Raw genomic sequence first — 25,264 nt, forward strand, 5'->3', positions numbered from 1 at the left:
CCCAAAGCTCAGCGAGAAGCGCATTGGAATCGACACCGTCGTCAGTCGTCCAAAATGGCAGCCCGTCGTCGCGTTGTGCAGGCGGAAGATTTATCAAATGTGGAGTTTGAAACGAGCGAAGATGTGGAAGTGATACCAACATTCGACGCTGTTGGCCTCAGGGAAGATCTCCTGCGTGGCATCTACGCGTACGGTGAGTCAGCGCGACTACGCGGCAAAAGTTTCTCCGTTGGGCCTAACCCTCTTTTAGAGGCCGTGCGTTGGTTCTGCGTGTTCGCGGAACGGGTCTCGAAAAGTTATTTTTTGAGCTTATCAGGCCTCAAAATGGCTCTAATCTCTTGTAACTGCTGACGACAGGTCTTAAAAACCATAGATAACGATTGTTAACTCTAGATTTTACTTCAGTCTCCAAGTTCTGTCGGTACAAGCATAGGCGCCAGAACGTTACCGTAGAACGTGGCCTTAGAAGCGCGCACGGCTTTCATTTTCTTCCCATATTCGCTATTCCAGGTTAACGTCTAGCGTTTTGACTCCAGACCCTCACCTGCGCAGCGCTTTCGTTAAATGCGTGACGTATAGATGCCGATTCTCGTCAGGCGCGTACGCAGAATACACTGCGGCAGTGATTTCATTAGCGGTGCGTTTTGGATCACTCCATATTCTTGTGGAATTTTCAGAGAAAGTTTCGCGATAGCTTGAGTCAGCTGCGTTTTAGAACTGCTGAAGGTTGTCGACATGCCGTTTTTTCACAAAACCAAAATTTTCATGTATTCTTCGTTTCGTAAGGATAACATTCACCTCTTTATTGTTCATAATATGTAGTTTGCTTAGATAGTCTGATACGATAATTAAAACAGCAATCAGATGTGCTGTGAGGGGACCAAAGGGAAGCACTATTCCTTGAGATAACTTGTTTGACGACATTTTGATTGATTGATTGATTGGTACAAGTTAATGTTCTTGGGTTAGATTGAGCCGAAATGTTCCAATGTGGAGCGGTTACTGACTGTGGACGTTCTAATACTACTGTGTACACAAAGGATGCCTGTGATAATGTAGAAATAACCTTGTTGATATCGTGATACACGTTTAGGAAGGGACGCTCAAATCTCAAATGTTGGGCATGCATATTGTTCTTTGCACATTAGTTTTGCTGCACGCTTATTCTACTGAATGTTCATCAGGAAAAATGAAACCAGCCAAATGCCATAGCACAGTTTTTTCATCGCAATTATTACGCTGTATTAATTGAGCGCAGGGATGGAAACAATGATGTTTATTAAACGTTTTCACGTACAGCTTTGTGAGGGGGTGATAACTGAAGGTTACTCTGGCTAAATTTTTTGCTATTCTCTGTGAAAAGAAATCGAGGGCATAAGTATCGCTTGTCTCGAAGGATCACTGAATAGTGTATTAGCCCCTTCAGGTGCTGCTTATTATTTCAATTCAGAGCAAGCGTTTTTCCTCTGAAATACTATATCCAGGCCTCAAGAAAGCCAATTCATTAGTTTCCAAATGCAGGACACATCTTTGCAATATTGGTTTTTGAGTGAAGGAAATGGCGCAGTAATTGTCTCTCATCTCGGTGTCCAGAACTGTGTGTAAGGGAAGGGATACAGGAGGGAGTGAAAGAAGAAAGGGAGAAAGAGGGGGCCGTAGTGGAGGGCTCCAGAGTAATCTTGGCCACTTGGTGATCTTTAATGTGCCCCGACATTGCACAGTACTCGGGCACCTTTGCGTTTTTATCTCTGTCGAAATGCGGCCGCTGCAACTGGGTTTGAAACCAGGAACTCTGGCTCAATAGCCAAGTACTGAGCCACCACGGTGGGTAATCTTTACAGGAATGTTTAGATTTAGTACAAAATGGTACAGTGGCTGGAAATTGTAACATTGAAATGTAGGCATTTGGAAATAAACACCTGTGGTATCATGAGACCAATTTGTTTTGAAGATGCACATGATGCTAGAAATTCAGAAAAAGAAAATTGTAATTATTTCTTGTGGCACAATCTTTCTAATGAAATTGGCAGAGGCCGTGCTGCCAAGCTCACCGCTTTGTGAAATATTCTTTGCTCCGTTTGCGAACTGACATAAAAGCCACTGTATTTGTAATGCAAAGGATACGAAATTCACCTGAGTCATTGCGATTGCTGCTACATGTAGCGCAGTCGCAGAAAAGCATTGTGAGGCTTTATGAACATTTGTGTAAATTGATTTTAAAGGGTTAAAAAGAATAATTCTGTTTTGGAAAACTGCTCTTTAAAGATTAAACATTTAGCACAAGAGGCTTTTCTGACGCGTTGCACTAAACTTTAGGACTTGAAGCTTAAATGATCGTCATAATCTGAAACTTGAAGGCCTTGGGGATGGTGAAAAACTTGTTACTTATTGCACATTAAAGAGTCACTCTAGATAGCAGTCTTGTTCTTTTATTTTTCGAAAACCAAAACTGAAAGTGCTGCAAATGCTCCTTCTTGCAAGTCTGATTTTTGATGTGAGACCAGTTATTTAATTTACAAGAAACCTTGCTCTGAAACTTTAGGTTCGCAACACCCCACGTGGTTATCAGGAATTCACGATTGATTCAAGAAATAAGGCAAAATGATCTTTTCATCCTGTCACGTGATCAGTATCAGTACTAAGTAGCAATAGCGTCACTTTAGTCTCTGTCATGTGACAATAATAATCTGGCTAAAGTTTATCCGAGTATGCAAACAGTGTCTGTGTGACAGACTTTTTAACACCACATGACCTGCTAACGCCACTGTAACATAGCAGACTGAGCATCTTTTCCATCAAATGTCATTTGAGACCATGCCACCTGATACAAATAAATGTGCACGGTGGTATAGTGAACTGATTTATTGCAAGTATTGTTATCGTGAAGAACCTATAGTTAAAGCTTTGTGGAGCATAACATCCGCAAACAGTACCGGCTGAAGAAGTTACAAAACCAAGGTGAAAATATTGCCTACTGATTGCAAGTGAAATTTAAATTTACTGGTGCTGTTTTGTGAAAATAAAAGTGGTTCTTGCTTTTCAAGCAACCACGTGTTTCATACTGAAGAAGTAATGTAGCCAATGAAGACTTAACGCTTACCAAACAGCCGCAACAGGCAGTGAGGGTCAAGTATAAGAACAGGTTAGGTGGTGGTAATATCTCAGTGTGTTTATCTTTAGAATGATAAAATATCACTTCTAAACATATGACATTTTCTTTCTTGTACATCTTGGTTGAATTCCACATTATTCTGCACATCTTGGGGTTCTGCTATTGGAAGAACACATTAAAGCCAAAATGAATGTAAACGAGTATTTCAAACACATTCGGTTGCCAGTGTCGTTTATTGAAAAAAAAAAATTTTTATGTGGTGAATGTGAAATTCGTGTTATTTTGTAAACACGGCACCAGCCACAGCATAAGAGGCTGTTGTTAGTGCAGCTTTATTGAGTGATTAATAGACGTCACATTTCTTTGTTATGGGATCACAGCATGGTATTCACCTATGACCACTAAATAATTTATAATTAAATTTCTTCTTGATGCTGTTTCTGTTTCATCAACCAAACGATGGCTGCGATGTGCAAAAAGGAATGTTTAGGTCACATGAGGCATGAAAAAACTGTAAAATAACCGCTCACGTGTCATTTGTTGGCATGCTTGTTCTTGAAGCAGACTGTCTTAAGCGCTGGTAATTAATGAAAACTATGTGTCAGCGATTTTAATGCAGTTTTTTTCATGTCTCACGTGACCTAAGCACTCCTTGCACATTGCTGCCATCGTTTGGTCGATAAAACCATAACTGAAACATCATCAGAGAAGAAATTGTATGATAAATTATTTAGCGATTGTTGGTTGAATACCATATGGTGATCCATGTATTCTAATGTCTTATGTGACATTATGAGAGAAGAAAACATGCATTTAAAACTGTATTTTTAAACGTCTTTACTTTCAAACTGTTGTGTCAACTTGAGCATGACTTTGGGTGCCGTATCATCTCCCTACAAGTGTTGCAGCTGTTTGTAAACGGTGGTTTTGGCAGAGCTCACTCTCACTGTATGAACTTTTTTGTTTTTTGTTTCAGGGTTTGAGAAACCGTCTGCCATTCAGCAGCGTTCCATCAAGCCGGTCATCAAAGGAAGAGATGTCATTGCACAGTGAGTTGTTTTTGGCTGTACAAGGTCACACAGTCTTTCTTTACTATTATGGATGAGTAACTGTTTTTAACACCATTTCATTTTTTTTTAAATATAAGTTACGCAAGAGCTGCTTCCATCTCTCATTGCTCAAGAAAATAACAGTGAAACTATAGCTCCTTTTCTATACGGTAAAACAGATTTCGTTTTGAGTACTTTGTGTATCTGTTGTGTTGGGTTTTATGACACAAAAGTAGCTAAGGCTGTTTTGTGAATATCTCTACATGTTTGATGTGCTGTGCTTGTAGACGCAGTCTGTGGTGACTGTGGTGCCTTCCTCGTTGTTGGCTAATGTGCCATTGAAAAAGTTCTTCTTGTCTGCATCTTCTGGAGAAAGAATTAAGTTCCTTCGATTAAAAACGTCACCGCTTTGCTTGCATAAAAGTGGCACAATTTATCGCTGCATATGAGGAAAAAAAGATGTGATGTTTTTGTTAGCACTCTTAGCGTACCTTGGTTCTTGTGTAGGCATGGGCCGTACTGAGCCCCACTGTTTTTCTTGCAGGGCCCAGTCTGGCACGGGCAAAACGGCCACCTTCTCCATTGGGGTGCTGCAGACAATCGACACGCAAATGCGGGAGACGCAGGCACTGATCCTGTCGCCCACCCGCGAGCTGGCCGTCCAGATCCAGAAAGTGATCCTGGCCCTGGGCGACTACATGAACGTCCAATGCCATGCCTGCATCGGTGGCACCAACCTGGGCGAGGACATCCGCAAGCTTGACTACGGCCAGCACATTGTTTCGGGCACCCCGGGACGTGTCTTTGGTGAGTGAACGAGGCTGCTGAAAGTTCCCGGGGTCACATTTGCGTGCAATGTATGGGCGTGGCAGTGTGCTTCAATGTGGCAATTAGCTACCCTCCTGAATGCAGCGACTGTGCTCTAAAAAAAAATATCAGAAATGTTTGACCTTCCTGTCTTGCCCGGGAAGAAATATAAGTGATAGCTGGGAATTATTCGGGAAATAGCTGCGGGGAAATAATTTGAGAGGCCTGGTTTTTCAACTGCCCTTGTGAAATAGAATGCTTAGGAATGAAGTTTATAGTTCCTGTATCGCAATAGCTGTGAAAATATTTTCCCATATTTGTGCTATTTACAGTAAAACCCCGCTGTTGTATTCCCGGATGCTATGTTTTTAGAGCTGGTCCCGTTCTGAGTCCCAATGAAACCAAAGCAATACAAACTTGGCTATTACAGTGTTACTGTGGCAGCGTTCCCTCATGGTTTGTTACGAATGTTGCCCCACTCGGGGGTTTATTACGTGCCATCATTCTGACAGGCTTTGTTTAGCATGCGCAGAATGGCGATATCATTCCAGCCATAGCAAGACTCGGCACTCCATTGGCAACTGGGGCTCAGGCAGGCGGACAGCAATCCACATAGTCTTGCAAATTTCAGGAAAGCATGTTGTCCTTGCAAAAAAAAAATAATAAAACAAAAGTGGCAGACAGCAGTGTACAATTTTTGTGCATGCTGTATTCGGCTACATTTGCTGGCTGTTATGCCTTTTTTTGTGGGCTTATGAAGAACATAATGGGGTTCTCTTGTATTAGCATTTTTCAACAACTGTTGTCATTTTTGTAGAACATTGTGTTCATGCGATTATTTTGTGCTTACGTGTGCATTGATCAGAGGGTTTGGTGTGCTAACGGTGCCTATGTGCCTGTTTTTATTTGCAGACATGATCAAAAGAAGGAACCTCCGTACTCGAGCCATCAAAATGCTGGTCCTTGATGAGGCTGACGAGATGTTGAACAAAGGTGTGTGGGGTTTTGTTCTGCTCAGTGCATTACTGCAATTGCACGTTTTCATGCTGGCTCTTATTGCTTAAGGTTGAATGCTTGTGTCGAGCCAGTGGCTTATAGTGCTTATATATAAAACATCTCGGTTCGACTTATATGTGGCAGCATGCAGGAATCATAGAGTTTGACCAGTAAAGGTAGCGCAGTCCCGCAACAGATTTTTACGTGGGTATACACTCACTGATATTTTTGCTGTGCTCGGCTAATTCAAATATTTTTCATGGCCCCAGTGACCTCAAATAAACAAAGTTTTTTGTAATTAGCAGGTTCATCACACGGGTGTTCAGAAAGCATTGGGAGAGGGTTTCTTCTACTTCTTTGTAAGCCCCTTGCCGAATCCTTTTCTATGCATCATTTATGGCAAGGTGCAGGTGACGGTTGATGTTGTCAGTTCTGGCTGGCTATACTTGCATAGCAAGTTGCACATTTTTTCGCCTTTCTTGTGGTCTCTCACAATGCTGCACTTCATTTCCAAAGGTATTGCCTTTAGCTTCCTCTTTTGTGGTAGTTGTGCCGTGCTTCCTGGTAAAGTGTACATATAATACCCCTGTCGCGGGAGCAGTCTCAATGCCCATTCAGTCAATGGCCGTTGAAATTTTCGAGGGCCATCCAGATGCATTGCTGCCACACTGCAAATTTCAGTGATCATTGAGTGAGTAGTGAACATGCGATCCGATCCGACAGGTGGCGCTAGGGGTGCCAACATTAAAAAAAAAGTCAGTGGAGTTAAACAAGCCGAATGTTAGAACTTTTTCCCGAAAAAGATATATCAGATACTTCACAGTTCTGCTCAGTCTAGGGACAGCGATGGCGACGATGGCCAGCGATGTGTACTTCGTTTCAGAAGCATTCACTTTTAGCAAGCAAAGCAAGCAAGCGACCGTCTTTGTCGTGTTCACAGCCGCTGTCGTTGCAGCATTTGCGGGGCAACTCTTGGTCTCGGTTGTCACAAAATGCTCCAACAGGTGGGAAAAAAAAGAGAAACGAAGCGGAACGCCGCGATGCCGCAGAAGATCAGCGTCGGTTTGTTTACATCTGACTGCTAGCTGTTCTGCGGAGCTGTCATTTGGCGACCAAATAAAAATTGGTTTATAAATTGGGTAATGTGGTCAAAAATTTTGCAATTAAATCGGAAGGTATTGTCACGGACTAGAAAACGACAAAGTAGGCAGTGGCGCGGAGCGCTCGCGCTAGGCCCACCACCATTAAATCATTCCATCGCCATCTGTCATGTAGTCCTGCTTTCACCTGGTTGCTGTCCTGTAACATTTGGTGTGAGGTGCGGAGTTCATCTCCATCCTGGTCCTGGAGCTTCGGCGTCCTTCGTGTGCCAAGGTCATTGGTCATGTGTTCCTGTCCGCACCGCCCGGTAGTGCCCCAGCCCCGTCCCCCGCCCGGACCACAAGACACGACGACATGACGACGCCGCTGCAACTGGAACCTATGACCTCACCGACCCTAGAAGCCACCAACATATTCGAACACAGCCCTTGCCCAAAATGTTACATGACAGCAAGCAGGTGAAAGCAGGACTACATGACAGATGGCGATGGAATGATTTAATGGCGGTGGGCCTAGTGCGAGCGCTCCGTGCCGCGCCACTGCCCACTTTGTCGTTTTCTAGTCCGTGACAATATTTTCGTTTATTTCTAGTTTTTATGCGTTGTTTCTTCAAGGCATGGTCAGTGCAAGGCTGTTCTCAATGGCCCTTTGGATTTCAGTGGCCATTTGCGAACCTTCATTGAGTTGATGTCCATTGAGTTCAGTGGTCATTGAAAACCGCCGTGTGGCACTGGCTGATCCCCATTGAGTTCGATGTCCATTGACTCAGTGGTCGTTGAAACTACCCATGTAACAAGGGTATAACAGGACCCTTCGTCGAAGAGTGCCACGAGATATTTTATGAGCGTTCAGGACTGGGGGGATGGTGATGTCGTACAAGAGAAAAACTACGTTGACAACGGGCATGCAGCTAACCGATGGATAGAGAGTGCATGGGGTGTACATGGCCAGTGCAGTGATGCAGCAGCTCGCCTGCCCTCAGAACACGTGCAACCAATGAAGTGGGTGGCATGACCAAGTTAGCAAAGAATAGAGAAGGATAGGGCTGCGCATGTGCTCTCGCAGCCTGCCCTCATGCAAAGTAGCAAAGAAAAACGAGCCGACGTATTTTTTTACGATGGTGCAGCCTCAGTAATGTTAATGGACTGCTCCATCGCACGCAGGTACATATGTTAGATTGGGCAGTAAAAATTAAAGCCTGCAATCTTTTCTCTTCCTCGGCATCGTTGCAGCATGGAAATATCCCGAGCATGTCTGGTGTCGTCTCCGTTTGCATGGCCACAGGCTCATTTCGCTTTTGCGGTGCCGGCTTGACCCGACGGTTGGCTCCGCACACACGTGCGCATGCATTTGTGTTGGAAGCATAGTTTGGCTGGTGTGGTCGTAGCGTTTCTGTGTCTGCTTCTTTTAGGTTTGGCTTTCAGTGACCAAGTTTATAGTGTTGTAATTAATAGCACTGTTATGTGCAGTTTACTTTAGCATAGAATTCATGGTAAAGCTGGCAGTGCCATTGTCGTTTTTATATCCGATATATTGATCTAACAGGTATTGTTATAGGTGGGTTTGTCTGGATATGTTCGTGTTCTTCAGTGGAATTTCTTTCATGGGGTTGACATTGTAGGTGGTTCACTGGGCATGCTTTGACCATGTCTGGCTTTCAAACGCAGGGTTCAAGGAGCAGATCTATGACGTGTACCGGTACCTTCCGCCTTGCACCCAGGTGGTGCTGATCTCGGCTACCCTTCCCCACGAGATTTTGGAGATGACCAGCAAGTTCATGACTGACCCTGTGCGGATCCTCGTCAAACGGTAGGTCAGCATTCAGTGGGTGAGCTTGTGTGTTTATGGTGCCTTTCGTGGGTTGATCAAGGATTACAACATGCAGCAAGGGTGCGAAGATGTTGAAGAGAGAAAAGGGGCCAGGTAGTAGCAGCTGGGTGCAGTTACAGGTGATTGGCTGTTTAATTCTTGTGAAGGAAACTTGGGCCAATTGTAGGTAAAGCCAGGTTATTTACATGCATGAAACTAAGTTCACATATCCCTAGCAGCCCTTTGCAGGGGAGCTGCAAACTTCGTAGAGTCGCCGACAAATGTTTTCGACTCGGCGGGACCAGAAAAATGGTCAGAATAATCGGAACAGTCCGAAAAATTCATAAACTTCAAAAAATTAATTACTGTGAAAAAAAAATTGAGAAATTGCTGGAAAAAAATTAAGAATGTGCTGTGAAGTATGAAAAGCTGGGGTAGCTCCTTGTCATTGTTTTCGAATTTCAAACCATGGGATGTGTTTTGATTCTTCTTTTGTTATCCTGAAATTTTAAATTTATTTTTGTATTGCAGCACATACGAGTGTACTTAAGGCAGTGTGGTATGCCAGTAAAGTTATGCACTGCACACGTGCCCTCTTTCAGTGATGAGTTGACGCTGGAAGGAATCAAGCAGTTCTTTGTGGCCGTGGAGCGTGAGGAGTGGAAGTTTGACACCTTGTGCGACCTGTACGACACGCTCACCATCACGCAGGCTGTCATCTTCTGCAACACCAAGAGGAAGGTGGGTTGGTGTTTCCGAACGTCCTAAACAGGCCGGAAACAGTTTTGGTTCAGGAAATGGTTTATACTTGAGGCAAAGGAATAGTGCTGCTTGTCACTTAATGCTCACGCTACTACTACTGCTCCCTTTTCTCCAGGTGGATTGGCTGAGTGAGAAGATGCGAGAGGCCAACTTCACAGTGTCCTCTATGCATGGTGACATGCCACAAAAGGAGAGAGATGCCATCATGAAGGAGTTCCGCTCTGGTCAGAGGTGAGCTAGCCTTGCTTTGAGTGCATTGAATCTTGAGCTGCACCTATCACAACTATGTGAAGTAATCTTATGTGATTGTTAAGGAGTACTCTTCAGAAGAAAATTGGTTTTCAGAAGTGCACTGTTCATTTTGCTTTTGCTCACAAGAGCTTTGCAGGGTAACTTATTTTGGAACGCTTTTGAATGCAGCCTGCCCTATGGAGTCTGTATTGAACTTGTACAGTAAAGCTTCGTTGATACATTCCCTGTTCGTAGGATGTTCCTCAGAGTTGAAGTCTTATAAAAATGTCCCACATAGTTGCTCCCTTTTTTTTTCCGGTTAATTTGTTCCCTGATAACATGATTTTCCTGCTACCTTATTCACAATTTAGACAATTTCTATTGGTATAATACGTTTCGCAACCAACTGCACATGTGCAAACGTACGAGTGGGCTGAGCTGGAGGGCACGTGACACGAGCTGAAATGGCAATCACTCGCCGTGGTGGCTTCTCTGCAGTGCCTTAGTGCAAAGGGGAAAACATCCCCCCCCCCCCCAAAGAAAAAAAGGAATAAAGAAAAAAAAGGTGCGCCTAATAGAGCTGGCTGTCTCCACAAGGCTTCTTCATAGTACCTTGGGGCAAGGGGCCGAAGCGTAAGAGCATGCTTGCGTACGAGCAGGCAAAGTGTAAGGAACGCAAGGCAAGCATGCAGCGGCGAGTTCCCCTGAGTGCATTGGTTCAATGAGTCGAAGCATCCGTAAATGAGGAAGAGACCTCGCTAATTTTACCATTGCTGTCGACGGACCGGATGTGTTTCAAAGTTTCTTCCCCACCACGGACAGTGTAAGTGTGGACTGAATTCGGCAAGCACTAGAAAAGGAGCTGCTTGGTTCTTGTGCCAAGGAATGTCAATGAATGCCTTTTTACGTCATTCAGCAGTTACATTTCTCAAGACTGGGCACTTTGGATCATACATTTTCCCGGGTAATACGGTTTTCCTCCGCAATTTTTTTTAAACTCGATGAGGTTTCACCGTATTCTGAAGCTTGGCTGGCAAACAAACAGGAAAGAAAAAGGCCATTGGCAATGCAAAAGCATTTTGTTTGCCTTGATGTGGCTTTCCATCGTTGCACCCGTTAACAGTGCTCTACTTTCTCTTCTCCCAGCCGAGTGCTCATCACCACAGACATCTGGGCTCGAGGCATCGATGTGCAGCAGGTGTCCCTTGTCATAAACTACGACCTGCCCAACAACCGAGAGTTGTACATCCACAGGTGCGTATGCATGCTTTGGGGGAAAGGCCGAGTTTTGGGCCGATTTTTCTGGCATTAAAATTTCGGGTGTGGGTAATTTTTCTCACCTTGGCGTGGCACTGTTGCGTATCCGTTAGGGTTAATGTGTAACTGAAACTGAAATTTCAGGCGTACTTCAGCCAACTTCTCGATTTTCCCGGCTTCACTTGCACTTACCGGCCTCTGTTTTGTTTGTTTTGTTTTGTTAAACCTCGAACGTTTGAACTTTAAGGGGGGCTGAAGGCCTTAGAAATTTTTTTATTTATCAAACATATCTTTCTGAAACTTAGCATGCAGGTATATCATGGGATGGTGATTTCGAATATGCAGTTAGATTTAAAGGGACTCACCTGGAAGGAAATATATGGCAAAATAACATATCCTAATTGGGTCATTCCTTACGGGCCTTTATGGTAATTCGCTGTTTGCTTTTGTAGCTCACATGCTCATAGCCACTCGTCGACCGCATCGTGGCACGTCACAATGACGGGCCGCATATTGCTGCACTTCGTTTCCTGACCTACCTGCTAGCAGGCAGTGACTGACGGTGGCCGTCAGTGCACTGGCTTTATGCAAGACTTAACATTATTGCATGTAATGAGAGGCATCTTACCTTACCTGTCATCAAAACGGCAGTTATTTATGGTTTTACGATAGAAAAGTCAGGGTTGCGGTGCGTTTTGCCGCGGGTACGCTGACCTCGCTTTGAAATGCACCACCATTTCCTCCCGCACTCGCCATCATGAAGCCGTACGCCTCCTACGTGCTTCACTGCTACCTCTTTCCGTATTTGGGACGAAAGACTTGGCACAGATGAGTTCCGCAAGCTCTGACTATTGTTCAAGTTTGTGCGGCGGAAGACATTCAAGAACAGTACGAATTCGAAACCACGCGGGCGCAATGTGTCAACTCGTGCAGAATTTCAGCATCGCAAGTTAAGAGGCTCAAGTTAAGCTTGAATTTCGTTTTGTTTGATTAAGTTTTATATCTCTTCTAAGGTTTGAATTAATGAGGTTCCACTGTACACATCATATGGCAGCTTGGGTATTGGCAGCGAGTGCAAACGAGGTCCATAGAATCGAGCAGTCAGTTGCGGTGCTTCTGAAATTTCAGGCGCTCTTATGCATTGGCTCTATGGGTCTATGGGCCGCGAAAAAGTCTGAATAATCAAGCATGTATGAAAAATCAGCGATTAGAATTTTCGGTCGTCGACTGTATTTCGGATAGTGAAAATTTAGTGTGAATCGAATTGTGAATACTATTCGCTGAATATTTGAAATTTTGAAAATGATCATGAACCGCTACTTCAACATTGGAATGATTCCCATCAAATCTGAAAAATAGAGGAAATTGTATTGCCATGAATTTATCATTTAAATGGATTTCAAAAATTTGCTTGAGCATTTCGAAATTCGTGATCATGAAAGAAAATTTCAACCAAAAGCAGCTCACTTTAATGCTAAGCTGGCCTTTTTCAGAATAATCATACTGGATATTCTTCCCAGCTTTGTCACTTGGAGATTTGCTCTTAACCTTTTCAGACATGCATATGTTCTGCTGTTGGGAAAAGTTTGAAAATTTATTATGTATATTTGGAATTCCTTATTTCACAAAAATAACATAAATGCCTTAAAAACGCACACTTCCATGCTTACAGAATTGCAGCCCTAATCTCCAAACAACACATTTCTGCCCAAATGATCACTTTCTTTATTTGAAACTGTTATGCAATGAATACTTGGCTACAGTTGCCTTTAGTAAAACATTCCGCTATGTGAGAGAAGAAAAGTTAGAGCTCTAGACAATACTTCCTAGGTGCACTAAACTTTGCGACGTCCGTCTTTATTGTTTTTGAAACGAGATTCTTTTTTCTAATCATAAAGTGGCTATACCGTTGTGTCCGGCAGGGATTTCAAATGCAGTCGGCATCACTGACTTCGTGAAAACGACTCTTAGAAAAAAAGTGTTAAAAAGTCGATCCACTATTTAGACACCTTGCTGCAACAGGTTAAAGCAGCGCACGAAACAGCAACACAGAAAAAAAGTCTGGTACCTATATGTTGGCCAGCGTTCAGGTTATATTACAATTTCACTAAAGGAGGCACTTAAACAAGGCCTGATGGCATGTTGCTCTTCTCCTGGAAATCACTTTTCTTCGCTAAGGATTTTTTGTTTTGGTGGCCGGTAGGCACAGAATGAATTTGTGCTATTGCATCAGGGGTCTTGTTTGGAAGATTTTTGTATACGTATACTGGCAGCATAGTCATGCTGCGTTCGGATACATACAACTAAACAACGAAGTTGCAAATCCCCTCAATGGAGGCCTTCCAGCCAATGTGATCAACTGGTTTTCATGATGTCAAGACTAATCCTCGGTTATTTCCTTGTCACACTTGTGTGATGGTGTTACCCACGTATTAACCTAGTGTGCCAGGAGAATAAACACGGATTAGCCGCTACCTCACGGGAATCGGTGCACGCCATTCGCTGGAGGGCCTCCTTTGAGGGGCCTTTGCTGCTTTGTTCTTGAGTTCCATGTCTACAGCGAACTACAGCGCAGCGCTCTGCTGTGTCCCTGCCTGTGTCCTTCTACGGCCCGTTCGTTGCGCTGCAGTCATGGAATATCGAAACCAACTCACCCAGCAACTTACCTTGTGGTTCTTGAGTTGTATCTGACTGTAGCATTACTAAAGCTTTCCATGATTTGTGTGAAATTTGCATATTGTCGAAACCTTACCACTGCTGTTTCTTTTCAGAATTGGACGATCAGGCCGTTTTGGTCGAAAGGGTGTTGCCATCAACTTTGTGAAGAATGATGACATACGCATCTTGAGAGACATTGAGCAGTACTACAGTACCCAGATAGATGAAATGCCCATGAATGGTAGGCACCTTCGACTTCACGCATTTTTTTTTCTGTGCAAGTTCTTGGGTACTCATCACCGCTGTTTTCATTACTTTCAGTTGCTGATCTCATATGAGCCTCTCGACTCATCTGAAGTGAAGCCCCTGCACAAGTCAAGCACATCATTAACTCATGTACAAAGTCAAATAAACATTGCCTTTCCTGACACCTTTTGCATTTGACTGATTGTCATAGCTGTTTTATAGCTCTCAAGGTCTCTCTGGTAGTTTCAAATGTTCACCCATTTTTATGTTGCTGAAGTTAGTGCAGGGTGCACTTATGTTACAGTGCTTTGTACAGGCCTACTTGATATTTATCACCTGGCATGAAGGTTGTGCAGCACATTCTTTGTTAAAATTGGTATTTGTAAGAGTTTCAGGTGAACCACTCGCCAGAGTACCGCCCCCAAAGGCAAGGGGCACAAATTGTTGAACTGCACGCCGTCCATTATGCGGAGAGGTAAGAACAACTAAGTGCTTTATTTTTATTGTCTTATTGCATCTACTGCACGTTTCATGAATTTAGTTTTGATGAACATCTACTTATGCCAAGTACTCGACATATTGCTACTCTCGCTATAAATTTAGAGTAATTCCTGAAATTTGTAAATGTGACACGTTAGCAGCATAGGGCTTTTTTTTATAGTAAAAGACCCAACTCTGAACAGGCAACTAGTGCTTGTATTGAAATTGTGTGCTATAAATCTTGTGTTAAACCTATTTTTTCTTGCAGGAAATGAAAAGCATGCCCTATATGGAAGTGAAAACTTCTATGCTTGATGACCTTATTGGTAGCTCAAACGTGACACATTAGCAGCATAGGGCTTTTATCAGAGTAAAAAACCCGATTCTGAACAGGCAACTGGTACTTGTATTGAAATTGTATGCTATAAATTTTGTGTTCATTAAACATCTTTTTTTCTTTTTTCTGGCAGGAAATGAAAAGCATGCCCCATATGGCAGTGAAAACTTCTATTTGATGACCTTATTGGTAGGTCGGCAACTTAACACTTGACTCTTTCGTGATAAATTATCTGCTATGCTGAGGAATTGACCAGTTTTCTTTACGGATATTCACACTGTGGATTGTTCCCTAATTGAATTTCTTTTTTGGTTCAGAGTACGAAAAGCAAGGTCTTCGTGGTAGCCGGTCAACCGTTACTTCCGGTAAGCACATATTTTATATTGCTGTGTAAGCGACTAGCTTTAATATGAGGAAACATTGGACTTGACTGCTGTGTGATAAATTATACGCTATTCTGAGGAATTGACAGGCTTCCATCATCAATTGTTACACTGTGGATTGTGCCCTAATTGCGTTTCTTTTTTCATGCAGGTTATGAAAAGCGAGCTCCCTGTGGTGGCCCGGGCAACTGTTACTTCAGGTAAGCACATATTCTATACTGGTGTGCAAGCGACTAGCTTTACTATGAGGAAACATTTGACTTGACTGCTGTGTGATAAATTATACGCTATTCTGAGGAATTGACAGGCTTCCATCATCAATTGTTACACTGTGGATTGTGCCCTAATTGCGTTTCTTTTTTCGTGCAGGTTATGAAAAGCGAGCTCCCTGTGGTGGCCCGGGCAGCTGTTACTTCAGGTAAGCACATATTCTATACTGGTGTGCAAGCGACTAGCTTTACTATGAGGAAACATTGGCATGGACTTGACTGCTGTGTGATAAATTATACACTATTCTGAGGAATTGACAGGCTTCCATCATCAATTATTACACTGTGGATTGTGGCCTAATTGCGTTTCTTTTTTCGTGCAGGTTATGAAAAGCGAGCTCCCTGTGGTGGCCCGGGCAACTGTTACTTCAGGTAAGCACATATTCTATACTGGTGTGCAAGCGACTAGCTTTACTATGAGGAAACATTGGACTTGACTGCTGTGTGATAAATTATACGCTATTCTGAGGAATTGACAGGCTTCCATCATCAATTATTACACTGTGGATTGTGGCCTAATTGCGTTTCTTTTTTCGTGAAGGTTATGAGAAGCGAGCTCCCCGTGGTGGCCCGGGCAACTGTTACTTCAGGTAAGCGCATATTTTATATTGGCGTGCAAGCGTCTAGCTTTACTATGAGGAAACATTGGACTTGACTGCTGTGTGATAAATTATACGCTATTCTGAGGAATTGACAGGCTTCCATCATCAATTGTTACACTGTGGATTGTGCCCTAATTGCGTTTCTTTTTTCGTGCAGGTTATGAAAAGCGAGCTCCCTGTGGTGGCCCGGGCAACTGTTACTTCAGGTAAGCACATATTCTATACTGGTGTGCAAGCGATTAGCTTTACTATGAGGAAACATTGGCATGGACTTGACTGCTGTGTGATAAATTATACGCTATTCTGAGGAATTGACAGGCTTCCATCATCAATTATTACACTGTGGATTGTGGCCTAATTGCGTTTCTTTTTTCGTGCAGGTTATGAAAAGCGAGCTCCCTGTGGTGGCCCGGGCAACTGTTAATTCAGGTAAGCACATATTCTATACTGGTGTGCAAGCGACTAGCTTTACTATGAGGAAACATTGGACTTGACTGCTGTGTGATAAATTATACGCTATTCTGAGGAATTGACAGGCTTCCATCATCAATTATACACTGTGGATTGTGGCCTAATTGCGTTTCTTTTTTCGTGAAGGTTATGAGAAGCGAGCTCCCCGTGGTGGCCCGGGCAACTGTTACTTCAGGTAAGCGCATATTTTATATTGGCGTGCAAGCGTCTAGCTTTACTATGAGGAAACATTGGACTTGACTGCTGTGTGATAAATTATACGCTATTCTGAGGAATTGACACGCTTCCATCATCAATTATTACACTGTGGATTGTGGCCTAATTGTGTTTCTTTTTTCGTGCAGGTTATGAAAAGCGAGCTCCCTGTGTTGGCCCGGGCAACTGTTACTGCAGGTAAGCGCATATTTTATATTGGCGGGTAATTGTCTAGCTTTACTATGAGGAAACATTGGACTTGACTGCTGTGTGATAAATTATACGCTATTCTGAGGAATTGACAGGCTTCCATCATCAATTATTACACTGTGGATTGTGCCCTAATTGAGTTTATTTTTTCGTGAAGGTTATGAGAAGCGAGCTCCCCGTGGTGGCCCGGGCAACTGTTACTTCAGGTAAGCGCATATTTTATATTGGCGTGCAAGCGTCTAGCTTTACTATGAGGAAACATTGGACTTGACTGCTGTGTGATAAATTATACGCTATTCTGAGGAATTGACAGGCTTCCATCATCAATTGTTACACTGTGGATTGTGCCCTAATTGCGTTTCTTTTTTCGTGCAGGTTATGAAAAGCGAGCTCCCTGTGGTGGCCCGGGCAACTGTTACTTCAGGTAAGCACATATTCTATACTGGTGTGCAAGCGACTAGCTTTACTATGAGGAAACATTGGACTTGACTGCTGTGTGATAAATTATACGCTATTCTGAGGAATTGACACGCTTCCATCATCAATTATTACACTGTGGATTGTGGCCTAATTGTGTTTCTTTTTTCGTGCAGGTTATGAAAAGCGAGCTCCCTGTGTTGGCCCGGGCAACTGTTACTGCAGGTAAGCGCATATTTTATATTGGCGGGTAATTGTCTAGCTTTACTATGAGGAAACATTGGACTTGACTGCTGTGTGATAAATTATACGCTATTCTGAGGAATTGACAGGCTTCCATCATCAATTATTACACTGTGGATTGTGCCCTAATTGAGTTTATTTTTTCGTGAAGGTTATGAGAAGCGAGCTCCCCGTGGTGGCCCGGGCAACTGTTACTTCAGGTAAGCGCATATTTTATATTGGCGTGCAAGCGTCTAGCTTTACTATGAGGAAACATTGGACTTGACTGCTGTGTGATAAATTATACGCTATTCTGAGGAATTGACAGGCTTCCATCATCAATTGTTACACTGTGGATTGTGCCCTAATTGCGTTTCTTTTTTCGTGCAGGTTATGAAAAGCGAGCTCCCTGTGGTGGCCCGGGCAACTGTTACTTCAGGTAAGCACATATTCTATACTGGTGTGCAAGCGACTAGCTTTACTATGAGGAAACATTGGACTTGACTGCTGTGTGATAAATTATACGCTATTCTGAGGAATTGACACGCTTCCATCATCAATTATTACACTGTGGATTGTGCCCTAATTGAGTTTATTTTTTCGTGAAGGTTATGAGAAGCGAGCTCCCCGTGGTGGCCCGGGCAACTGTTACTTCAGGTAAGCACATATTTTATATTGGTGTGCAAGTGGCTATCTTTAATATGAGGAAACATTGGACTTGACTGCTGTGTGATAAATTATACGCTATTCTGAGGAATTGGCAGGCTTTCATAAAATTATCAATTATTATACTAGATTGTGCCCTAATTGAATTTCTTTTTTCGTGCAGATTATGAAAAGCGAGCTCCCCATGGTGGCCCTGGCAATCGTTACTTTCGTAAGCTCATATTTTATATTAGTGTGTAAGCGTCTCGCTTTACTATGAGGAGACATTGGACTTGACTGCTGTGTGATAAATTATACGATGTTCTGAGGAATTGACAGGCTTTCATGATCAATTATTACACTGTAGATTGTGCCCTAATTGAATTTCTTTTTTCATGCAGATTATGAAAAGCGAGCTCCCCGTGGTGGCCCGGGCAGCCGTTACTTTGGGTAAGCACATTTCTTATTGGTGTGTAAGCGTCTCGGTTTACTATGAGGAGATATTGGACTTGACTGCTGTGTGATAAATTATACGCTATTCTGAGGAATTGACCGGCTTTGATAATCAATTATTGCACTGTAGTTTGCTCCCTAAATGAATTTATTTTTTCGTGCAGGTTGGGAAAAGGGAGCTCCCCATGGTAGCCCGGGCAACCGTTACTTTGGGTAAGCACGTATTTTATATTGGTGTGTAAGCGTCTTGCTTTACTATGAGGAATCATTGGACTTGACTGCTGTGTGAAAAATTTATACGCTATTCTAAGGAATTGACAGACTTTCATTATCAATTATTACACGGTAGATTGTGCTCTAATTGAATTTTTTTTCGGGCAGATTATGAGAAGGGAGCTCCCCGTGGTAGCCCAGGCAGCTGTTACTTCATGTAAGAATACTTTATATTGGTGTGTAAGCGTCTAGCTTTATGATGAGGAGATATTGGACTTGACTGCTGTGCGATAAATAGTACGCTATTCTGAGGAATTGAGATTTTCATTATCGATTGTTATTCTGTGAGCATTGCTGGATTGAATGCCTTTTTTGTGCAGAATGCAAAAGCACGGTCCACTTGGTAGCCAAAGCAACTGCTACTTTGGGAAAGCACATAGTTTATATCGGTGTTTAAGTGTATAAAACTTAATATGAGAAGACATTTGGACTTGACTGCTGTGTGATAAATTATACGGCATTTTGAGTAATCAGAACGTTTTCATTATCGGTTGTTATTCTTTAGATTATGCCCTGATCGAATATATATTTTTGTGTGTGTGTGTGTGCAGAGGACTATATACATGGCCTTTGCAGTAGCCAGGGCAACTGTTACGCTGAGTAATTATATATTTTATATTGGTGCAATGTCTTACCTATGAGGAGACATTTGGACCTGACTGCTATGTGATAAATTATGTGCTATTCTGATTAATCAACAGGTTTTCATTATCGGTTGTTACACTGAATTGGGCCCTGATTGAATGTTTTTTTTTTTTGCCAAATACAAAACTGAGGTCCCCTGGATAGCCAAAACAACGAAGCGCAGAGGACTAGCTTCGTATCTGCAGCTCCACTGTGACAACTGTGCATGCCCAGAAAGCGTTCTATCTGCTGCGTACACGTCGCAGTGAATTACGGCGAGTGGGGATGCCAACGAGAGTGCAAGCCGCTCCTACGACAGTGGGAGCTCGCGTGAAGGCTTTGCCATCACTGTGAAAGCTGTTGTGGCTGCCCACTCGATAGGAATTGGCTATGAACAGCTGGGTCGGTTCTCCACTGTTATTGGATTGCACACCCCCATGCATCACAAATCTTTCACAGGAATCAGCTGTGAAAGTCCACAATGCTGCAATGAGTGCCGTTGCCAAAAATCTCCGCAAATCGGGGGAGGTTACAAAGATTGATGCCGGCGGGGACAAAATTGCCGTGATGTATGATGGTACATGGCAGAAACGAGGGCGCAAGAGCCACAATAGCATACGGACTGTTGTTTCCCTTGCCAGTGGTCTTTGCCTGGATTTTGAAGTTCTCTCAAACTACTGCCTTGCTTGCAGCCGGCTCAAGGTCCTGCCAGATGAGCAACAAGAAATCCGGCAGGCTTTTCATGGCCCAGTATGTGAAAAGAGTGCGGATTGTTCGTCGCATGCCATGGAGACAGAAGCTGCAGTGTGCATTTGGCAAAGGAATCAGTTTTATGATACCCCAGTAACCCCACTGCAGTTTACGAAGTTCCTTAGTGATGGGGACTCCAAAGCCTACGCAGCAGTTATTGAGGCTGATGTCTATAATGGTGCAAGAAATGAAAAAGAAGATTGCACTAATCGTGTGGCCAAGCGGCTTGGAACCGCTCTTCGGAAATCGAAAGAATCCCTGCCAAAAGGGGAAAAACTGAAGCAGCCAATAATTCAGAAGCTGTAGACATATTACCAGGTTGTGATCGATTACTAGCAACAGGGGCAGCGTCCAGGGGGTGTATAGAGGAATTTGGGTCTCTTATCTTCATTCATGCACGTCTGATGGTGCTAGCAGCCATAACTATTGCCCAGAAGGGGCAACATCCTGGTGCAAACATCAGCGTGCCGAAGCCTTGGGCAAGCCTGCACCAGCACACGCACCGCTACCAAGATTCAGGGAAATGCACTACTTCCCATTTACAAGCGGCTCACAGATTAGAATGTGCTGACCCGCTGCGTTCAAGGCAAGAGTCAAAATGCTGCTGAGTCAGTAAACAGCAATGTATGGCTGGTTTGCCTTGAGGTACGTAGTAGTGATGGCCCTTGCCTTAGCTGTCTTATGGTTCAATAGGGGGCATACCAGCTTTGAGCAAGTTCTTGAAGCGCTCGGGATACTTCCATCTGAAAGTCTGGTTGAGCTTGGCACCTTTAGAGACACTGCACAACAGAAATAGGTGTCAGACAAGCTGACAGCTGAAGCAAGAGCGCATCGCCTCTCACTGAGGAAAAGGCACGTATGGAGGAGTCTGCACGGAAGGACCATTAGGGAGAAACTTGTGGAGCAGGAAGTTTCTAGTGGCAGTGGCGGTTTTGTGGACAATTTTTCTTATTTGTGTCAGTCTGATTGCAGAATACCTCTTCTTTTGTAAATAAATATGTAACTTTACCTTCGAAATAGTTTTTCTTTGGGCTACTTTCTGACATTGCCTGTCATTGTTTTTTGTACTTCTGATGTGTGAGGAGTGTTGTTATCTTCTTGGAACATCCAATGTTGACCATATATATTTGCAAAAAAAATTAATGTTCCACTCGATGGTGTCTTGATAATGTGGACATGCCATGTTCCAGTTTGTCACACGTGTTAGCATATTTTATATGCACTTTGTAATTAGTTTTTGGCACTCTAGAGTATGTGGACAAAAATGAGTCATCAATCTTGTGTAATGAGTTTAGTGGGGGGGTGGGCAAAAAGATGAGCATGTTACAGCTTAGCACGCCACAAAAAACTATGCAACTCACAATAAAACAAATTATGAAGGTTGGAAATCAGCATAAAAACTATGTAAATAGATCTGTCATTGCTCTAGGTTGTATTAAAAAAAAAGTCTTCGAGTAGTATCTCCTCTTAAGGCATACAGGTAGCACAAAAGTCTGGATACCACAGAAACTGCGAAAAGCCATCTAGGAGCTCTCATCTGAGGGCTAGTTTGTGCAGCCTAGGATCAGGAGGTGTGCTGGGCTGAGAGCTTGCCCAAGTGCCGACTACCCCTTACAGTTTCCGACTGTAGAAGAAATTTCATGGCTTGGAATTACGTATTGTCCTGACTGGAAGTCAAGTAGTTTACTTTCTTTTCATCACTGTTTACACGAAAGAGCATTCTCTTGAAAATCTTTCAGCAGTGCAGAGGCAGCAGAATGGAAACTACTTTATGTGCCGAATGACTGCCAGCATGGATTTGTGTTTGCTAGAAGCTTCTGCCCTGAAGATTTCCATCTGAGAGCCTTCAACCCAATGGATATTACAGATTGCTTTGAATAAACCGATGAGGGGGGTGTCCCCTTTCTACAGCTGTTTTGTGCTGGATATAACTAATCTGAAGAGCTTGTTGAAGTTGAACACATTTTGTTTATGTACAGATTTCTTTTTCCATGCACTGCATTCAAAGTTTGTGCAGCAAAGTGCACTAGGGGGAGGCTAATTACTTTCTGCCGTACCATGGGATGAATAAGTGACTACAATAATTAATGGTGGTCCTCCTACGCATTCACATGAAATTGTCGTTTGCACGCAGGTATGTGTACCCAGACGTCCTTGGAGTGTGTCGGGTCAGTTCAGCTCTCGCAGGAGATATGGGCTCTGTCTTAGATTTACAGGGGCACCACGATGTTTTCCTCAGTGTTAAACTGATAGTGCATATATTAGTTTGGTAGCAGTATTAGTTGATGAAGCCATTGATGTGCAATGCACAGCGTGAGTGTGTGTTGCATGTTTAATGCTAGGTGTGACTGGCTGCAGTGATAGCATAGTGCTCTCATGCAGTGGCTTGCGAAGCAGATTTGTTTGAGCCACCGTGGGTTCGAATCCCAGTCGTGGCAATATTTTATTTATGGTTTGCCCAAGGTTCGCCCTCATGGTCAAGCTCCACACAAACTTGGTGAGCTGGTTTGCCCTCATGAAGTAGTGCTTTCGCACTGAACCACCATCGAAGGCAAAGCCCGCCTAGCGTTGTTTTGCTGCATCCAACAACACACTGCAGGGTGCAGTGAAAATTTGAAATCTTGCCATCCGTGACTTCTCACAGAACTTCTCTGCACTCCTCTGATGTGACGAGAAGCTTAAAATTTGTTGGTTACGTCACCATTTTAACTCTTTCCCTACCCTGGGGTTAATGGGTTTTTTTTTTAGGTTTCATTTTTTTCCTGTAAAAACTGTTATGCCCTATACGAAAACAAAGCTGAATAAATGCACTTTTTAGGCATACAAGTTTGAGCAACGAATCATTTGCTGAAAATAAGGTTTTAGGGGGAATTTGAACAGAACTTGCAAACGTGCTGTTGTATCTAAGAAAAAAAATCCTTAAAATATGCAAAATGTTTGACATTCTGTTGGTCACTATCTGAAACAATCGTATTGAATAGCATTCTTGCTACCAAACAGTTGGAAACCCTGTAGTTGGGCACCAAAGCATGGCTGCCTGTGATCCAGGCTGGTTTCTTGCAGTTGTCGCTGTCAAAACTGAAGTCCAACGGAAAACCAGCATGTTCAGACTGCAGCCCGGGTCGTCTAGAGATTGAGACGTTTTGGAGCATGCAGAGGCTGCCAAGTGCTACTGCTTCTTCAAAGCGAGTTAAAACTGCTTCTTTGTGGGAGGAGGGAGGGGGGGGGAGAAGCTACATCAAAACGAAACTTTAGTTGTCTAACACAGCGTGCCAGTATGCAGCACTGAAGATTCCGAAGTCTGCGCTCGAAGTCTTCATTTGCGGGCTAACCATACTCAATGAGCGTGGTAGGCAGAGAGTTAAATGCCAGCACAAAAGATCCTGGCATGTTTCTACCTACAGCATCTCTAGATTTTAATCCTTGCATATCGCGAAATTCTTAAAAAAACGCGGTTTAGCATTGCTAAGCACGAAATATTCTGCGAAAAGGTTTTTTTTGCTGGTCGACATCGCCGCCATATACCTGCAAGTGTGATTGAGGTGTCCACTGACCCAAGGAGCCAGTTATGCGAGTCAACTTTTTAATTGTCAGTTATTGCTGTGGCGCCGTGTTTCTACCACAACGTTGTCCTCGCCAACGCATGCAGCGCACATCTGTCACTACTGATAGCTCGAAGCGCGAATATTAGTTTGATTTTTATGACGATGTGCAGTGCACAGTGCGAGAGTGTGGTGCAGTTAAACACGATGCGTGTCCGGCTGCGGCGATGGCCTAGCGCTCTCACAGTGGCCAGCGAAGCTGATCTGTTCGCACCGCCGTGGGTTCGAATATTAGTCACGGCAATTTTATGGTTTGGCCAAGGTCATCCTCAACGTCGAGCTTAACACAAACTCTGAGCCGGTTAGGCCTCGTGAAGTAGCGCTTTTGTGCTAAACGTTGAGCAGTTGCCCTTTAACGGTGGGCGTTTCCGGCGAGCTGGCTGGAAGAAGTGAAAAAATTACTCGGACGCTCTGGAAAGCGGACGCGTGCACGACCTCGTGGAGAACCCAGGGAGTGACGTAGCTTCACGCATGCTGCAGTGGCGACTCTTCTTTGAGTAGCCCAAGCGACACCGCCGTGTAGGGAGTGAGAGAGTGGTGGTCAGGAGGTGATGTCAGACCATGCAGGTATCGGACCGCATGGGCCATTCGACTGCCTTTACTGGAGTGTCTTGAGGAAGCAGCAGATGGCGTGGAAAAAGACCGGACAGACAGGCTCCTTCCCCAATCCAAGTGTGTACCTCGCCGTGCGACGTCCCATGCACCGATGACGTCAGTGGGTAGCCTTCGCTCGCCCACTTTGCCCACTGACGTCATCGGGGTAGGGGACGCCGCACGGTGAGGTGTCGCCCTCATCGGTTGCGAGCTACTGCGAGCAGCGATTTTTTTAAATTTCTAATTTATACACACAAAAACCACCTCTACAGATTGTCGCACTACAGTACGCTAATGAAATATTTCATCGTCCCTTAAAAGGTTACACACTGAATTCCAAGGAAAGGAAGCGTAGCAGGGGCGGGTAGAAAGTTGGCTGGGCGGATGAGATTAAGAAGTTTGCAGGGATAGAGATGGCTGCACCTGGTACAGGACAGGGTTAATTGGAGATATGGGAGAGGACTTTGTCCTGCAGCAGGCTTACAAGGCTGATGTTTATAAAGGCGTGTGTCGCGTTAAGTGATTTTGGTTTTGGGTCGGGCAGCGGAGAAGGGAGTAGAGAAACCCTTGCTTAAAGGAAGCCTAAGTGCGCAGTTACTTTATCAGCTTTGGTAGTTGAAGTGCCTCTTACATTCATTGGTGTTGCATCCTAAATTCAGACAGGAGAGGTAGTAGTGGAAACGCAAGGTACATGTTTTAACGCGTAGCG

General features: G+C 43.7%; 2 protein-coding genes and 1 non-coding gene across 7 annotated transcripts; all 3 read left to right on the forward strand.

Moving 5' to 3' along the window:
* The first annotated feature begins 4 nt into the window (after window positions 1–4).
* LOC144133394 (eukaryotic initiation factor 4A-III) lies at window positions 5–14,212 on the forward strand. The gene is made up of 10 exons (XM_077666476.1): window positions 5–193; window positions 4,089–4,161; window positions 4,706–4,968; window positions 5,881–5,961; window positions 8,733–8,874; window positions 9,477–9,615; window positions 9,752–9,867; window positions 11,014–11,121; window positions 13,896–14,023; window positions 14,104–14,212. The coding sequence occupies exons 1-10, from the start codon at window positions 55–57 to the stop codon at window positions 14,118–14,120; spliced, it is 1,206 nt and encodes a 401-aa protein (XP_077522602.1). The 5' UTR covers window positions 5–54; the 3' UTR covers window positions 14,121–14,212.
* A 131-nt stretch (window positions 14,213–14,343) lies between these two features.
* LOC144133396 (uncharacterized) lies at window positions 14,344–22,298 on the forward strand. 5 transcript variants are annotated; one of them, XM_077666478.1, is made up of 12 exons: window positions 14,344–14,503; window positions 14,979–15,034; window positions 15,163–15,210; window positions 15,380–15,428; window positions 15,821–15,869; window positions 16,915–16,963; window positions 17,133–17,181; window positions 17,351–17,399; window positions 17,787–17,835; window positions 18,005–18,053; window positions 18,223–18,271; window positions 19,094–22,298. In XM_077666478.1, exons 1-6 carry the CDS (start codon window positions 14,494–14,496, stop codon window positions 16,919–16,921), a joined length of 219 nt encoding a protein of 72 aa, XP_077522604.1. In that variant the 5' UTR covers window positions 14,344–14,493; the 3' UTR covers window positions 16,922–16,963; window positions 17,133–17,181; window positions 17,351–17,399; window positions 17,787–17,835; window positions 18,005–18,053; window positions 18,223–18,271; window positions 19,094–22,298. The 5 variants fall into 5 exon arrangements, 2 of the variants coding, with proteins under 2 accessions (XP_077522604.1, XP_077522603.1); XR_013315045.1 differs by lacking the exons at window positions 14,344–14,503; window positions 14,979–15,034; window positions 15,163–15,210; window positions 15,380–15,428; window positions 15,821–15,869 and adding exons at window positions 16,254–16,305; window positions 16,480–16,528; window positions 16,697–16,745; XR_013315044.1 differs by lacking the exons at window positions 14,344–14,503; window positions 14,979–15,034; window positions 15,163–15,210; ... (1 more) ...; window positions 15,821–15,869; window positions 16,915–16,963 and adding exons at window positions 16,254–16,305; window positions 16,480–16,528; window positions 16,697–16,745; window positions 17,569–17,617.
* LOC144135595 (small nucleolar RNA U54) lies at window positions 15,468–15,531 on the forward strand. The gene has a single exon (XR_013315541.1). It is a non-coding gene; the product is annotated as a small nucleolar RNA U54 (small nucleolar RNA).
* Window positions 22,299–25,264: the final 2,966 nt, after the last annotated feature.

The sequence above is a fragment of the Amblyomma americanum genome, chromosome 5 (genome assembly GCF_052857255.1).
Source record: "Amblyomma americanum isolate KBUSLIRL-KWMA chromosome 5, ASM5285725v1, whole genome shotgun sequence".
NCBI lineage: Eukaryota > Metazoa > Arthropoda > Arachnida > Ixodida > Ixodidae > Amblyomma > Amblyomma americanum.